Source organism: Ovis canadensis, chromosome 18, assembly GCF_042477335.2.
Source record: "Ovis canadensis isolate MfBH-ARS-UI-01 breed Bighorn chromosome 18, ARS-UI_OviCan_v2, whole genome shotgun sequence".
NCBI lineage: Eukaryota > Metazoa > Chordata > Mammalia > Artiodactyla > Bovidae > Ovis > Ovis canadensis.
Window position 1 is genome coordinate 47,237,083 of NC_091262.1, and position 16,070 is coordinate 47,253,152.

Genomic DNA, 16,070 nt, shown 5'->3' on the forward strand with positions numbered 1-16,070 from the left:
TTGAAGAATTTTCCACAGTTTGTTGTGATCCACACAATCAAAGGCTTTGGTGTAGTCAATGAAGCAGAAGTAGATGTTTTTCTGGAACTCTCTTGCTTTCTCTATGATCCATCAGATGTTGGCAATTTGATCTTTGGTTCCTCTGCCTTTTCTAAATCCAGCTTGAACATCTGAAATTTCTCGGTTCAGATACTGTTGAAACCTGGCTTGGAGAATTTTGAGCATTACTTTGCTAGCATGTGAGATGAGTGCAACTGTGTGGTAGTTAGATCATTCTTTGGCATTGCCTTTCTTTGGGATTGGAATGAAAACTGACCTTTTCCAGTCCTGTGGCCACTGCTGAGTTTTCCAAATTTGCTGGCATATTGAGTACAGCACTTCCATGGCCTCATCTTTTAGTATGATGCATCAACTTAACAACAAACAAATAAATCCAGCTCTTCTGATCCAAAGTCTTTCGACCTATGTCTTTAATATATTGAGTCCTGATTCCTTCTCTTGTATTTGCCTCCCAAACACACCCCTTCTGCTGTGGTTTTGAAATGCCTACACATTCTTTGATACTACTCACTTCAAGAAATTAAACCAAATTCCCCTTCTGAGGAGGTGGAGCCATAAAAGACATTGTGGCTTCCTGCTTGTCTTCTCTCTCTCTCTCTCTCTCTCTCTCTCTCTATTTCTCTCCCTACTCCCACCCCCTGTCCCATCTTAGCCAGCTGCTTGTCATGAGGAGATCTATGGAGCAATCCATACTATAAGAAACTGAAGCCTCTGACCAAAATGTGAATAAGTTTGAGAGCAGATGCTCTAGACCTATGAGAGGCACTGAGCTAGAACCACCCCTATAAGCTGCTCTTGGATTTCTAACCCTAAGAAACTGGGTAAGATAATGAATGTTTTTAAGTTACTGAGTTTTGGGGTGACTTTTTATGCAGCAATGAATAATCAACACCTCTTCCCCATTGTAGGAATCGCCTCTCTTGCCCAAAACCAACTCACACCTTTGCTGGAGATCTCAAATCATTGGGAAGTTTCCTTTTCTCTTATACTCAGGTGAAGTTGGCTCAAACAGTAAAAAATCTGCCTGCAATGCAGGAGACATGGGTTTGATCCCTGGGTGGGAAAATCATTTGGAGAAGTCAATGGCTACTCACTCCAGTATTCTTGCCTGGAGAATCGCATGGACAGAGAAATGTGGTGGACTATAGTCCATGGGGTCACAAAGAGTTAGACAAGACTGAGGGACTAATGCTCACACCGCACAGGTGAGATCGAACACCTGTGTTGAAATACCTGTGGTTGCTGCTTTCTAGCTGTGGTATTAAATATATTGGGCTGGATACTTAATCTCTCTGTGCCTCAGTTTCCACATCTGTCAAACAATGATAAAAAGGAAGATTTTAAAGATTAAATCAGGGAATAGATGTGAGAGTGCCTGGCCCAATGCTGGGCACTGTGGTGGGTGCCTGATAAATGTGACCTCCTTCTGGCTCTGACTTTCTAGTTCCTGTCTCCCAAGCCCCTGCCTGAACAGACTGGGACTAGGACCAGGGGTTTTAGGGGCACCTCATCCTCTTTCTGCCACTGGAGACAGAGGAGGAAGAGATCTGCCCTGCAGCAGGGGTTTTCTTCCTCCCACAGTTGGGTAAGAAGTAAGTTGTCCATGAGAGGCAGGTGTACTGCTACAATGGTCTTGCAGATGAGGGACTGGAGCTGCACTGGCAAGGCTTGGCCTCCAGCCTGGTCACCCCTCCAACTCCTTGGAAGGTGAAAAGAGTCTACTTTGCCACTCACTAATCCTCTACATATTAGGAAAACCGCTATTTCCAAGGCTTTGCCCATTTCTTTCCCTTTCTTCCTCCCCTCTCCCTTTATAAATTTTTTAAATTTATTTTAATCACAAATAATATGTGAAAAATAACATCAGCCAACATTTCCTGAGAACTTACCAGCCGAGGTTCTAAGACTGTTAGGTGCCTCACAACTGCTTTATGAGGCAGGTTCCTGTATTAGTTCCACTTTACAGCTGAGAAAACCAAGGCACAGGGTCTAATGGCCCAAAGTCACACAGAGGCAAAAAGAAGCTAATGAAGCTCAAACTTCAAGGTCAGGACCTCATTACACAGTCTGTTCCAAGCCTCCAGGCTTAAACTTTGTATTCTGAAGGCACAAACGGAGGCTTCAGAGTGTGTGTACTAGAAAACACCACACACTACAAAAAAAAAAATAATTTTAAAATGCATTTACATATATAAACATGAACACATTTAAAAAAAACACACTTGTGGTCCTACTGTGAGGCTTTTTTAACAGAAAGTCTTGACTCTCTTGCCACGTTTCTGTCGTGGAGTGTGCGCCACAAATGCTCAACTTAGGCACCTTCCCAAGAGTTGAGCCCTCTACTCTCCTCCCAACTGCGTCTGCCGGGTCCCCCTGTCCCCCTCCCCCGTTCCTCCCTGCCTCCCCCGGCGTGTCCTTCCTGGGCCTCGCTTCTCTCCCCGTTTCCTCTCCCACAGCGCTCCCCTCCCCTGCTATCCTTGCTCCTTCCCCTTCGTCTCTCTTGCTAACTGTCTAATGCATCTCTGCCTCTCCCTGCCCCACCCCCGCGCTTGGCCATCCAGCGCACAGGCCCCTCTCCCGCCCTTGGCTGCCCTCTGCCAACCTCGCTACCCTCGTTTACAGTGCCCCCGCCTCCCCGCCCCGCTTTCAATCTTTCCGCTCCCCTCCCCGTCCTCGTTCCCCGCTAAGCCCTGCCACTCCGCGGCCCGGCAGGAGAGCACAGCCGGCGGGCTGCGACGCGCGCTGACAGGGTAATGAATGGCTTCAGCGGTAATTAGCGACCCGGCGGCTAATCATGATGTACATTTACATTTTAAGTGCTGCAGAGGGAGCTGGAGAAGGGGAGGGGAGCGACGGGAGGGGACGCGGGCCGTTTCCGCAGCCTCCCTTCACCGATTGGGGAGCGAAGTGAACCGAGTCTTCTCCAGCTGGCGGCAGTGGAGGGGGATGGCGGTGCGAGGCTTTCCAGGCCAACCCGGGCGAATGCAGAACTGCCTCATCCTCAACAGACGTAAACGCGGAGCTCCCAGACCCCTTCCTCCAAACTGAAGACCCCCGATTAATCCCCTCCAAGTGAACGTTCAGCCTAGGCTTACATACCCCAGTGGATGGAGACCTCTCTTCTTCCGTAACCAACCGGTTCGGACTTAGATTCCAGCGGTCTGGGGACTTCTCAGGCCTAACGAAACTGATGCCCGTTAAGGCCCACAACTGCCCCAGTTTTACAGAACCTGAGTACCCCTGAGCCTCGCCAAGTGCTGCAAATTCTTGTGTCTTCACCAGACTGCTGCCCTTCGACTTCTACGGCTGTTCCTCGGGGGGTAGGGGGTGGGGCCGCGGGAGCTGCGACAGGCCAGAAACACAGATTCCGAGCCGAAAGCGCCCTCCAGAGCCTCTCTCCCCAGCGTGCGAGCAGGAGATCCCAGAAGAGGATGGTCATTCATGTACTGGGGCTCAAAAGTCCACCTGCTCTCCAGTCACTCCCAAAGGGCCGTAGTGGAGTCAGTCCCGGGTTCCAAACAGCAGGGCCGAGCGCTAGGAGATACGAGTTACTGAGAAGGCGAAAGCAGCCTGGAGGAGAGGAGGGGGACCCCAGCAGCCCCGTCTCAAGAATCGGCACCAGCTCTCCCAGGCACTGGGATGACCCCAGCACTTCAAGGGCTTCCTGTCCGCCGCAGCTATCAGGGCTCCACCCCGCCACGTCCCATCGTAGTCACCCCTACCCGGATCAGGTCTGGCCCACCCTCAGTTCTGTGTGTCCGGCGAGGGGTGGAAGGATGAAGGACGAGGCCCTGGGGCAGTTCTAGGAAGAATACAGCTGTATTCTTCACAAACCCGCTCTCTCTCATCAGCAGTCCTTTAAAGCCCAATCTCATCTCTCCCTTCACTGTCCATCTCTCCTGGAAAGAGATCCCGGGCCACTCCCTCGGTCTTGCGGAGTTCCAGGGGAGGGGCACCCGGTAACTGTCCCCGAGATTTCCCTTTCCCAGCTACCTCCCTTCTCCCTCAAAACCTGCTTTTACCCAGCCTCTTTTCTGAAAAGGACCCCACTGGGTCCCAGGGGGCCCGGTTGACTAACAACAAATTCCACCTGAGAAGAAAGGGGATCCACGTGAGCAGAGGACAATATCTGGCTTACTCTAGGGCATGCAGTTCTAATACTCGACTTTCAGGCATGGATGGAGGGAGCTTAACTCTTCTTGAGAAGGGAGTCTCATTGTTCTCGTCCCATTCATCCCAGGGCACAGCCTGGCCCAGAGCCTCAGTTCGCAGAGCAGGGGTGTCTGGGAGCATTCAGCTCCGGTCAGGCGCGGCAAGCCTGAGACCTCAGTTCTCCGGTTGTCCTGCGAGGACCATGCCGAGACATAGTCGTCGAGGGCAGACGCGGAGCGGAGACGGCGCCTACTACACTCTGCTGACAGCGTGCAGGCTGTCCTTCAGGCGAGAAGAGAGGCTCGGGAGCGAAGGGATGGGGTGGGGGTGGGGGTGTCGTTCCTCTAGGAGTGGGAGAAAGAGGTCCCAGTCCCCAGAAGGCCGCTTTGAAATCTCTCATTGGGAGCGGGCAAGGGGTGGGTGGCCTTCAGCTGAACCGCGGAAGGGCTCGGGGACCCGGCTTGAAGCTGAGTTTGCCCAGCAAATGCAGTTTTTATTTAGGTTGCAGGTTTATGAAGGTAGGCTCAGGGAGGGCTGATGGTGATTATAGGGAAACTTCAGCTGGCAGGTCACTCCTGGCACTGCCATGGCATCCCGCGATGCGCGCACCTCCCAAACCCGGATATCAGAGGACCAGAGTGGATGCGGGCGAATTGCTGGTGAGGCTGGGCGCGAGCTGGCAGGGCTGGGTAAGGGGCGGGGCCCGGCGGCAGGGGCGGGGCTCCCAGGCTCTGAGGCGGGGCCTCAGCTAAAGGCGCGTAGCACAGGGCGCCGAGATCGCCGAGTAGAGCAGCGCCCAGTGGAGAGAAGTGGAAGGCTAGGATCGCACCGTCCCAATCGGCCAGCCAGCGTCCACGCCGCTCCCGCACCCTTAACCCTGCCGGCCCTTGCGGGACGCGACCCACCGACATGCATTCCCGGGGCTGAGGCGGCCCGATGGCGAAGCCCGCGTCCCCGCAACGACGGCGCATGGAGAACTTCCGTAAGGTGCGCTCCGAGGAGGCGCCGGTGGGGAGCGGGGAAAAGGAGGGCGGCCCGGGCTCAGGCCCCTTCGCCGACCTGGCGCCGGGCGCCGTGCATATGCGGGTCAAGGAGGGCAGCAAGATCCGGAACCTGCTGGCCTTCGCCACTGCCAGCATGGCGCAGCCAGCCACGCGCGCCATCGTCTTCAGCGGCTGCGGTCGAGCCACCACCAAAACCGTCACGTGTGCCGAGATCCTTAAGCGCCGCCTGGCGGGTCTGCATCAGGTCACGCGGCTGCGCTACCAGAGCGTGCGCGAGCTGTGGCAGAGCCTCCCTCCGGAGCCCACACCGGGGCAGAAGCCTGGCGAGCCAGCCGCCAGTCTCAGTGTACTTAAGAACGTGCCCAGCCTCGCCATCCTACTTTCCAAGGATGCCCTGGATCCGCGCCAACCCGGGTACCAGCCGCCGAACCCCCATCCCGGCCCCTCGTCCCAGCCAACTGCTCCGACGTCCAAGAGGAGTCTAGGGGAACCTGCTGCTGGAGAGAGCTCCGCGAAGAGGTCACAACCCGAGCCAGGTGCTGCTGAAGAGGACCAGACCGCCTGAGAACTCCGGCCTCTGGGCCACCTGGACGGGCTGAATCCTACGCTCGAGCTTCGACCTTGAGATGCATCTCTAGCCTTTCACGCCTTGGTACTCTGGAACCTACAACGTGGCAGCATAGACCCCAAGGCGACAAGGAGGGATCCCAGGGAAGCTTCGTGGTGGGGTTGCTCCTCCAGCTGTGTTGCCTGACGACACTTTCAGCTTTTCTGAACCATTCGGGGACCTTCTTCAGGGAGGGAATGGTGGGCAATGGGATTCTTGAGCCTTTAACCCCAAGGGTTAAAGGTTCATGTAGGATTCTTGAAGTGGGCTAGGAAGGTGGAAGCTGAGGAGAGCTCTTGAAACCACCCCACCATTGTCAGCAGAGGGCAAAGGGTTGGAAACCACTGCTTGAGGGCGGGGGATTTTGAGTGGCGAGGGGTAAGGGGCTATTCTGCTCCTCACCCCAGGACAGTTTCTAGTTTTCCTTTCCCTGCTTTTAAGGAGCATCCTGAGATCATGGTGGCAGGGGCGTCTCCATAGGCTCTTTTAACATCCCACTTTCCCCATGCTGGCCCAGAGGGAGAGACCCAGGACAGAACTCTCCATGCCGCCTCCCCTGAGCCCCACAGCTGGAGTCTTGCTTCCAATAAAACAAACACAAAAAAGGCTCTGTCCCTGGGTTTTTTCCTAACCACTAGCCTGTGTAGAGACTGCTCTGGTCTGCCCCCTTGTGTCTCAGTCCCCTCCAGCCTGGAATCCTTAGCTTTTGGAGTCTTATGGGTCAGGCACAGAAACTGGACAGCTTTGAAATGGTGCTGGGAGCACCTTACCCAGTGCCTGGTTCCTCCCTCTTTCTCAGCCCTCCCTGGCTAGCTCCAGTAGCTTCAGGGCTTGTGGACAGAAGGGGACCTTGGTCACCTTATGTGTTACCACTAAGGGAAAGGGAGCAGCGTACTGCTTTTCTGGAAGGGGGAGGAAGGGAAGCATCAATGAACTATCCTGGGGGTCACTGCCAAGGGTGGCAGATCCAACTGGGCTCCCTAAGCCTGCAGCCTCCTGCCAATAAACAGCCCTACCAGACGGCTGGCCCAGAGCCCCCCAGCCCCATGGATAGAATCTACCCTTCACTGCTCGCTCGCTCTCTCTGAGAAAGGACAGCACACCCTTGGGAGAGGGGGAGGAGAGACTGAGCACAAATCCACTGCTGGAAATTACTATTCAGCAGAGAAGCTGGGACTTGGGCTGTGAATCACTGCAGGCTCCCTGATAAGCTGCTGCCTCTGGCCCTGCACAGCTGTCTGTTGAGAGATAACAGCCTTATAAGCCTTTCTGCCCAACTCCAAGTCAGGTGGGAGGGTGGAAGGAGTGCTGTGTACTGGAAGAACTCTAGCAAATATGAGGGGGAGGGGCATGTAGCTCCAAGATCGTAGAAGCAGACCCTGTCCCCTTGCAACTTAACAGCATCCTTGGAAAGGAGGAGATGGGGAAATATGTAAGTCACTTTGTAGGCTAAAAGCTGAAATAAATCCTTCTGCTGGTAACAAGAGGTAGGTTTCTGCAATTGATAGAAGGGGCTCTTCAGGGAGTTCACCCTCACCCCCAGCTCTGCTTGAGCTTTGGATAGGTGGGCCTTGTCAAAGAGACTCTGGCACTGGCTGCTCTCCCTAATGTCTTGTTCTTGATGAGTCCCTAGGGAGAGCCAAGGGATTGGGGTGTGTGAGTCTGACTCTCTCAGGAGCAGCCCAGGAAGTGTGGAGAGAATGTAAACTGTCCTGACAACAAGGTTGCCCTGGGCTGGCACTGGGCATCCGCATCTGAATTTAAATGATCCAGCGCAGAAGAGGTCCTGCCTGGTAGAGTCTTAGGAGAGACTGCTCTTGGTTCTGGAAGAGGGTCAATTTTCCAAGATCGCTAGTGTCTAAAGTCCTGATTGCTGGGTCACCAGGACAATGCAAGCTTTCTCATTGAAGATGTCTTGGGTCAGGTGAGTCGCCTTCCAGCCTAGAAACTCACCCTGTGGTGTGGAGAGGAGAGGGGCATGTTCTTTCCCCACCTTCAGAGTGTTACCCTGCTCACATGGTGGACTGCGTTTCTGCCTCCCATGCTAGAAAGTGGGTTATGAAACTGGCTGTCTTTTCTGCACCTTTACTCCATCCCAGCAGCTTCAGTTCCCAGGATTTTGATAGGTGCTCACGGGTGCCAGTGGAACCCAGCATCCATGAATGAGCTCCCCACCCCTGCTTTACTAGATCTTCTTGCCCTTCTGACCCAAGTGGTGACAGATACCCCTATCCACCCTCAACTCCAAGGCTGAGGTGGGAACCTGAGAAGCACTGAAATAAGGCAGGGAGTGGCCACGGGAGCAACTCAGAGACAGCTCACTTCAAGAACTGACTCGTGGCAGAATGGGAGGGAGTGGGGAGTGCCTTGCCCCACTGTGAGACACCATCTTTCCAGTAGGACCTCTATCCAAGAGCTTTCTGGGCCCTCCTTTGGGGACACTTCCAGCTAGGGGTGGCAGTGAAGACTCACACCCCCAAAACTATCTGGTCACACAATCAGAATCCACTTGGGAACATAAATAAATATAATCTAAGGCCAGAGCATGTGGTTAAATGGGCAGTGGACCACCAACTGGGACTTCACTGTTGTGCCAGGTTCCAGTCTAAGCACAGAGTTGGGTGGGGAGTCGGGGGGAGAATCACAGTATAATCAGACACAGTTTCTGCTGCAAGGATATCCCGGTCTAGGGGAGAGGGAAAAGAAAGTCATGGCACAATGCAATAATAGTGGGAGAAGGGAGTTCTGAGAAGAGGCACTTAATTCACTCAGAGGTACTGATGGAGCTGGCTCTGCGGTGACCAGACAGAGTTAGCCAGCGGACGGGACTAGACAAGGAATTCCAGGCAGAGAGGTGATGGTGCATCTGCTGATGAGGCAGCCACAAGTGTCTGAACAAAGCTCAGCCAAAGCAGGTGGGACTGGAATACCAGGTGGGAGCTGGGAGCCAGGTCACAAGGAGCCTCCCTGAAGAAAGTGGGGGAGGCAATGGTCTCTTTTCTCTTCATTATATTCCATTGGTCTTTTTTGGTATTGGTCTTTTTTCTTTTCATTATATTCCATTGGTCTTTTTTGGTATTGGTCTATTTTCTTTTCATTGTATTCCATTGGTCTTTTTTGGGATTGGTCTGTTTTCTTTTCATTATATTCCATTGTTATTTTTAAAAATATTTATTTACTTATTTGGCTTCCCAGGTGGCACTAGTGGTAAAGAACCCGCCTGCCAGTGCAGGAGGCATAAGAGACTCTGGTTTGGTCCCTGGGTTGGGAAGATCCCCTGGAGGAGGGCACAGCAACCCACTCCGGTATTCTTGCCTGGAGAATCCCATAGACAGAGGAACCTGATGGGCTACAGTCCATGGAGTTGCAGAGTCAGACACAACTGATTCGACTTAGCACAGCACAAAGCATTTACTTATTTAGGCTGCACTGGGCCTTAGTTGCAACACTTGAGCGAGATCTTTAGTTGTGGTGTGTAGGATCCAGTTCCCTGACCAGGGCTGGAACTTGGGGCCCCTGATTGGGAGTGAGAGTCTTAGCCACTGGACCACCAAGCGAGTCTCACCTTGGTCTGATTGATGTGTGAGAAGGATCCTTCTGGCACCAGTGTAGGTGGAAGGTGAATTGGAAGGGGCCTGACTGCATTTGCTATACTGCAGGGAGGTAGGAGATGGAGCCCTGGTAGTGGGGCCAGAGATGGAGACAGATTTGAGAGCTACCCAGGCTAGGTAGGATTTCATTGCCATTACAGCCAGGATAGAGGAGGGTTGCTCTTTGTGGCTTAACCCTAGCTTGGCCAGAACTTACCCTGCCTTCCTGGCATCACAGGATGGACAAAACAATAGATGGATTTTGGGAGGGAAGAGGGGTGAGTTAGAGGGATCCACAGCTTCAAATTGGTAAAAGCTTTAAAGCTCTTGTCCACTGTCCATGAATCTCCCAGAGCATGTTCATTGTACAGTTAAAGGAAGACCTGGGGGAGGTGGGGGGGGGGGGTTCATGTTTGGGAACACATGAAAGAATTAAAGATTTTAAAATTTAAAAAATGAAAAACTAAAAAAAAAAAGAAAGGAAGACCTGGGTGAGACACACTCCCACCTGGCCAGTGCATCTCCCCTACTAGCGCCCTTCATCTCCCAGCCCCCACTCGATTTGTTCTAGTTTGGATCACTGCTATGCCCATATTGGCCACTAGGGACGCTCTAGTCCCCTCCGTTTCACTGAGATGTTGAAATACCTACAGGTTTCCCAGGGAAAAGGGTAATTGAAGAAAGGGAAGGACGAAATACAGTCACAGGAAGGTCTCCTTGGTGATATCGGGTTTCTTCCTGTCAGAGTTTATCTTAGTTTGTAGTTGTGCCCTCATTAGTGTGAACCTCTGGTTGTCAGTCACCCCAGTAAACCAGAAGCTGTGATTAAATGGATCCTGCCTGCCTTGCTCCCTACCTAGCTCTTGGAATGCAGGAATCCCACTGAGAGCAGTTGATAAGCTGTTGAGTGAATAAGAACTGGCTGAATGAGATTTCTGAACTGTTCTGACACCACATCAAAGCCCTTAACTGTCCATCCCCAGAAAGTGGCCAAAGCTTCCCCCATCCCCACCATATGGACCCTTGGGTTCTATCTTCTTTTTGAAAAAGCTAAGGGTCACCATGTTTATGCCTAACTGGAGGATTCTGGTGGTGTTTTTGACTCCTGTTGATTATCATAGATGCTGTGAGTTGAATTGTGTCCCTCCAAAAGGTATTTTGAAGCCTTAACCCCTGGTACCTGTAAATGTGACCTTATTTGGAAACAGGATCTTTGCAGGTGTAATTAATATGTAAGATGAGGTCATGCTGAAATAGGAAGAGTCCTTAATCCAATATGTCCTTATAAGAAGAGGAGAAGATACAGACTGACACATAGAGGGAAGAACAGCATGTGAAGATGGAGGCAAAGACTGGAGTTACGCAGCTGCAAGCCAAGTAATGCCAAAGATTGCCAGTGAACAACAGAAGCTAAGAAAAAGGTATAGAACGGGGTCCTCCCTGGAGCCATCAGAGACAGCATGGTCCTGCAGACATCCTGATTTTGGATACCTAGCTTCTAGAACCGTGAGAAAATAAATTTCTGCTGTCTTAAATCATCCAGCCTGTGGTACTTTATGAAAGCAGCCATAAGAAACTAATACAATATTCTTACCACCTTCAGTAGGAATAGGGAAAAGGAATATGGGGTGTTTGCTAAGGTCTAGTCTTGCATGGTGAGAGGCTCTTTTCAGAGTTCTGCTAGCAAATGTGAACAGATCATATTGAACAGTGTCATATCGAACAGATGATAGGCTTTGCAGGAAATGAGGCTGATTCTGATCTAGAGCAAGTTATTCTTCTCTGAGCCTCAGCTCTCTCATCTGCAAAATGGGCCAGATTGCTGTGGGGATAATACCAGCCTTCCCAATCTTTACTCATCGGAATCACCTAGGGCACTTCTCAAAAATAGAGATTGCTGTTATAAATTAATTGGTATAAACTGATTGATGTCTAAATAAAGTAGACCTTGCATTACAACTGAAAAAAATGTGTAGATTACATGTTATATGTTAATTACCCCACAATTTTTTAAAAATACAGATTGCTGGGGTTGAACTTCAAAACAACAGGGTCAGAATCTCCCAGGAAGGACCTGGAAATGGGTATTTCAATAAGATCCTTGAGTGATTTTGATGGTTAATCAAGGTTGACTAGTCAGTGAGATAATTTTTAGAAGGAGCGGCACACTCATTCTTAAGAGAGACCCAAAGTTAAATCCCCATCACAGGAAAAAATCTTTAGGAGAGCAGCTAGTGGACTCAGAATACAAAGCACCCCAACCCTGGGCCCTGTTTCTTGACAGGAAACTGTGGGTGTGAGGTCCAGTTCAGACAACTACAAAAACCCAGCTTTCTTTGTTTAAAAAAATTATAAGGATGCAGAAAACGTGGAACCTGCATACATTGCTGACGGGAATGTTGATGCAGGCTACCTTGGGACAGCTTGGCAGTTCCTCAAAAAGTTAAACATAGACTTACCTTATGACCCATATATTATCACTAGATATAATAATGGAAATAATGGAACACATGTGTCCACATGAAAATATGCCCGCAGATGTTCACAGAAGCCTTGTTCATAATAGCCAAAAAGTGGAAAAAACTCAAATGTCCATTAACTGATGAATGAGTAAACAAAATGTGGAATATCCATATAATGGAGTTTAACTGCCGCAAAAAGAAAAGAAGAGCTGATTACAACATGGATGAATCTTGTAAACATTATACTAAGTGCAAGAAAGTTGCCTGGCTCTTTGCAACCCCATGGACTGTAGCCCTCCAGGCTCCTCTCTCTGTCCATGTGATTCTCCAGGCAAGAATACTGGAGTGGGTAGCTGTTCCCGTATCAGGGGATCTTCACAATCCAGAGATCGAATCCAGGTCTCCCGCATTGCAGGCAGATTCTTTACCATCTGAGCCACCAGCGAGGCCCTAGGATACTGAAGTGGGTACCCTATCCCTTCTCCAGCGGATCTTCCCAATCCAAATTGAACCAGGGTCTCCTGCATTGCAGGCGGATTCTTCACCAGCTGAGCTGCCAGGGAAGTCCTGCGAAAGAAACCAGACCCCAAAGGACATTCATATTTATGTGAAATTTCTAGTGAAGCAAATCCATAAATACAGAAAGTAGATTTGTAGTAGCCTAGGGCTGGTGGGGTTCAGGGGATGAAGAGTGACTGCCATTGGGTATGGAGTTTCTCTTTGGGATGATGAAAATGTTCTGGAACTAGATAGTGATAATGTTTATACAACATAGCAAATAAAAGAATGCTGAATTATAGACTTTAAAAGGATGAATTTTCTGGTTTGTAAATTTTATTTGAATCAAAAATTATATCCTTTAATGATGTTATGATCATAAAAGTAATAACTTAGGAAATTGCATAATAAGTATTAATTAATTATGAAAAAGTACTATTGGAGCTCTCCTACCTATATTCAATGGGCTTCCTAGGTGGCACTAGTGGTAAAGAACCCACCTGCCAATGCAGGAGACATAAGAGACATGGGTTCAATCCCTGGATTGGGAGGATACCTCTGGAGGAGGGCATGCAATCCACTCCAGTGTTCTTTTCCAGAGAATCCCTTGGACAGAGGAGCGGGGCGGGCTGCAGTCTGTGGGGTTGCCAAGAGTTGGACACTACTGAAGTGACTGAGCATGCATGCACGCACTTGTATTGGATGGTGGCCCCCAGCAGGATCACCTTTGAAGGCTACCTCCTCCTGCCACCTTTTCTCCCTGATTCCCAGGTGATCCATGTGATGTGTTTATCCCCTCCACCTCCATGCCTTGTCCCTAGTCGCACAACCTGCCATGCCCTGGGAAAAGAACTTTCTACAATTTACAACAGAAAAATGCAACGCTCACCATTTATTGAGTTCTATTTATTGAAGTATGTCCAGGCAGGACATAGTATTTTACATGTACTATGTTATATAATTTTCTCAATAACAAATTAGTAGGTTCCATCATTATTATCATTCTATAGATGAATTAACTGTGGTTCAGGAAATTGGAATACCTTGCCTAAGGCCCTACAGCAGAGCTGTAATTTAATAGTAGCAAGAATGTCATTCTCTCAGGTGCCCTCTCACATTCATCTCCTTTTCTGAAGCAGGCTAGTGTTGGGATTCCCATCACTGTAAGTCCCCAAGTGGGGACTTGGAAATGGAAGCAACATAGGATCAGTCAGACTAAGAGCCACAAGCTACTTCCAGCCTTGAAATGACAGGATTCATTTTTTCCCCCAAAGCATGCTTAATTACCACCAGAGAAGATAAGAACTTTTCTTGCATGTGAACTTCACTTTACGAGAAAGTCACATGATGGAACAATGTCTGTGTCCGTACAAGCTCCTCAATAATCCCTCCCCTCTGCACACATCAGAGGAAATGCCTCATCACAACTCTTTCAGGAGGAAGACTCTGCTGCAGCAGGAAGCTGATAGGCTGATCAACCGATAATGATGATATCCCTGAGGCATCAAAGTCCAACTGCTGCTTCTCCACTGGGATAGCAAAGGATTTCAGGGCTGAAGATACAGTCAAAAGACCCTAACAGCCCTGAGCAGGAACCAAGATGTCTGGTCTAAACCTTTCCCAGAGGAAGTAGACAGAATGGGCTGCAGGGGCACAACTGGAGAAGAACTTGGGAATAAGCAGAGGCTTCCTGACCTAAGTGAGGTAATAGGCTGAATTCAAAGATGGCCCCCAGGGTTCATGTCCCCTAGTGTACATGCCTTGTATAAACAGAGCTGAATTTGTGAAAGTGATGGGATATCATTCCCAAGGTTAGTACTAATCCATTTACCTTGAGTTAATCAAAAGAGAGGTTATGCCGGATGTGCCTGGAGCCTAATCAGATGAGGCCTAAAACAACAGAATGGGAAAGACTAGAGATCTCTTCAAGAAAATTAGAGATACCAAGGGAACATTTCATGCAAAGATTGGCTCAATAAAGGACAGAAATGGTATGCACCTAACAGAAGCAGAAGATACTAAGAAGAAGTGGCAAGAATACACAGAAGAACTGTATAAAAAAGATCTTCACGACCCAGATAATCACGATGGTGTGATCACTCATCTAGAGCCAGACATCCTGGAATGTGAAGTCAAGTGGGCCTTAGAAAGCATCACTAAAAACAAAGTTAGTGGAGGTGATGGAATTCCAGTTGAGCTATTTCAAATCCTGAAGGATGATGCTGTGAAAGTGCTGCACTCAATATGCCAGCTGCCGGCGACGGAATGAAACACCAACACTGCAGAGTGGTTTAAATCTTTATATTTTAACACTTGCTTCTTACAGCTGCTTTATTTTATATCCCTTGCACAACAACCTACAGGGCAAGCTGCCAAGCACTATGATTCAGAGACTATACAGTGTGCAGGCGCAGGGTGAGATAACCTTTACCTTGACTTATTTACTGCAGCTAAGACTTTGTTTTGGGGAACTTCCTTATCAACTTAGAATCCGTTTTGTCCCAAGGTCTGTTCCTTTTGAGGAATCAGAGAAACATCCTTGTGTGCAAGCAATGTTCTTTTCCCATGGGAACAAACAGGATTTTTAGCTGAACATCTCGTTTGCAAGAATGTTCAGCCCTGGTTGAGAGTCTCGTTTGCAAGCACTTCTCAACCTTTTTTAAACCTAGTTCCCTACACTGGGCAGAACATCTCGTTTGCAAGAACGTTCAGCCCTGGTTGAGAGTCTCATTTGTGAGCACTTCTCAACCTTCTTTATACCTTGTTCCCTACACCAGCAAATTTGGAAAACTCAGCAGTGGCCACAGGACTGGAAAAGGTCAGTTTTCATTCCAATCCCAAAGAAAGGCAATGCCAAAGAAAGCTCAAACTACCGCACAATTGCACCCATCTCACACACTAGTAATGTTCAAAATTCTCCAAGCCAGGCTTCAGCAATACGTGAACCGTGAACTTCCAGATGTTCAAGCTGGTTTTAGAAAAGGCAGAGGAACCAGAGATCAAATTGCCAACATCTGCTGGATCATTGAAAAAGCAAGAGAGTTCCAGAAAAACATCTATTTCTGCTTTATTGACTATGCCAAAGCCTTAGACTGTATGGATCACAATAAACTGTGGAAAATTCTGAAAGAGACAGGAATACCAGACCACCTGACCTGCCTCTTGAGAAATCTGTATGCAGGTCAGGAAGCAACAGTTAGAACTGAACATGGAACAAGAGACTGGTTCCAAATAGGAAAAGGAGTACATCAAGGCTGTATATTGTCACTCTGCTTATTTAACTTATATGCAGAGTACATCATGAGAAATGCTGGACTGGAAGAAACACAAGCTGGAATCAAGATTGCCGGGAGAAATATCAATAACCTCAGATATGCAGATGACACCACCCTTATGGCAGAGAGTGAAGAGGAGCTAAAAAGCCTCTTGATGAAAGTGAGAGAGGAGAGTGAAAAGTTGGCTTAAAGCTCAACATTCAGAAAATGAAGATCATGGCATCTGGTCCCATCACTTCATGGGAAATAGATGGGGAAACAGTGGAAACCGTGTCAGACTTTATTTTTTGGGGCTCCAAAATCACTGCAGATGGTGATTGCAGCCATGAAATTAAAAGATGCTTACTCCTTGGAAGAAAAGTTATGACCAACCTAGATAGAATATTCAAAAGCAGAGACATTACTTTGCCAACTAAGGTCCA

At 49.2% G+C, this 16,070-nt stretch overlaps 1 protein-coding gene across 1 annotated transcript; it reads left to right on the forward strand.

Moving 5' to 3' along the window:
- The first annotated feature begins 4,598 nt into the window (after positions 1 to 4,598).
- On the forward strand, positions 4,599 to 7,307 carry RPP25 (ribonuclease P and MRP subunit p25). The gene has a single exon (XM_069558778.1). It carries the CDS (start codon positions 5,149 to 5,151, stop codon positions 5,779 to 5,781), a length of 633 nt encoding a protein of 210 aa, XP_069414879.1. The 5' UTR covers positions 4,599 to 5,148; the 3' UTR covers positions 5,782 to 7,307.
- Positions 7,308 to 16,070: the final 8,763 nt, after the last annotated feature.

Bases quoted from the DNA above. Each gene is read 5' to 3' on its own strand.
- RPP25 (XM_069558778.1), top strand. From the start codon at position 5,149: ATGGCGAAGCCCGCGTCCCCGCAACGACGGCGCATGGAGAACTTCCGT.